This window comes from Charadrius vociferus, unplaced genomic scaffold (assembly GCF_000708025.1).
Source record: "Charadrius vociferus isolate BGI_N301 unplaced genomic scaffold, ASM70802v2 scaffold436, whole genome shotgun sequence".
Taxonomy (NCBI): Eukaryota; Metazoa; Chordata; class Aves; order Charadriiformes; family Charadriidae; genus Charadrius; species Charadrius vociferus.
Window position 1 is genome coordinate 5,371,578 of NW_009649187.1, and position 737 is coordinate 5,372,314.

General features: G+C 62.3%; 1 protein-coding gene across 1 annotated transcript in view; it reads right to left on the reverse strand.

Moving 5' to 3' along the window:
* NFKB2 (nuclear factor of kappa light polypeptide gene enhancer in B-cells 2 (p49/p100)) overlaps positions 1-535 on the reverse strand; it is a 7,871-nt gene extending 7,336 nt beyond the window's left edge. Inside the window, exon 1 of the mRNA XM_009888828.1 lies at positions 491-535. Within this exon, the coding sequence (XP_009887130.1) occupies positions 491-535 (45 nt within the window). The remainder of the gene's footprint in view (positions 1-490) is intronic.
* Positions 536-737: the final 202 nt, after the last annotated feature.

Below are 737 nucleotides of genomic sequence, written 5' to 3' on the forward strand. Positions count from 1 at the left end.
CCCTACGCCCTCCCGGGCCCCTGCCTCGCACCATCTCCCCTTGACGATGCCCCTCCCACACATGGATGCCTCCTCCAAGGCCCCCCTGCACCCAAAGCGCTGCCCCAAAGCCCGCTGTCTGCCCCCCCCGGCCAGGGGAAGCTCTCCAAGACTGCAGACCGAAGCAGGCGCATGGCACCCCCTCGCCAGGCACCCAAAGGCGTGCTTTCCCACTCCCCCGCTGCCCCAATTTCCACTTACACAGCAGCCCCTACATCCTTTCCACGGCAGTGGCCTGAGAGAGGCGTTTGCCGTCCGTGTTCCCATTCCCTCTTTCCCGCTAGGAAGCATCTGGTTTCAAAGCTGGAGTGGGAGCCCCAGAGCCCCCCACGGAAGCATCTCCCAATGCCCCAGCACCCAGCACCGCACGCTCCCCGCCGACCCCAGCAAGGCACTGCCAGCAGCAGGGCCCCTTCCCTGCCACCCACAGCGCTCGCACCCTCCTACTCACCGGGGAGGAAGAGGCTGGTCTCAGCAACCCATCCAGGCCCAGCATCCCTCCGGGGACTGCAGGCTACCGCAGCCCAGGGTCCCGACGGAGTCAAGGTCTGCCCAAACGCAGGAAACCACTGGAGACTTCTAACAAAGAGGCAGGATCAGAGCAGAGCCTCCAGGCACGTTCTCTTGCTCCACATTTCTTCTCCTCACTAAGCAGTGGAAAGAAAAAAGAGAAAAAAAAAAAAACCAACAAAAAAACG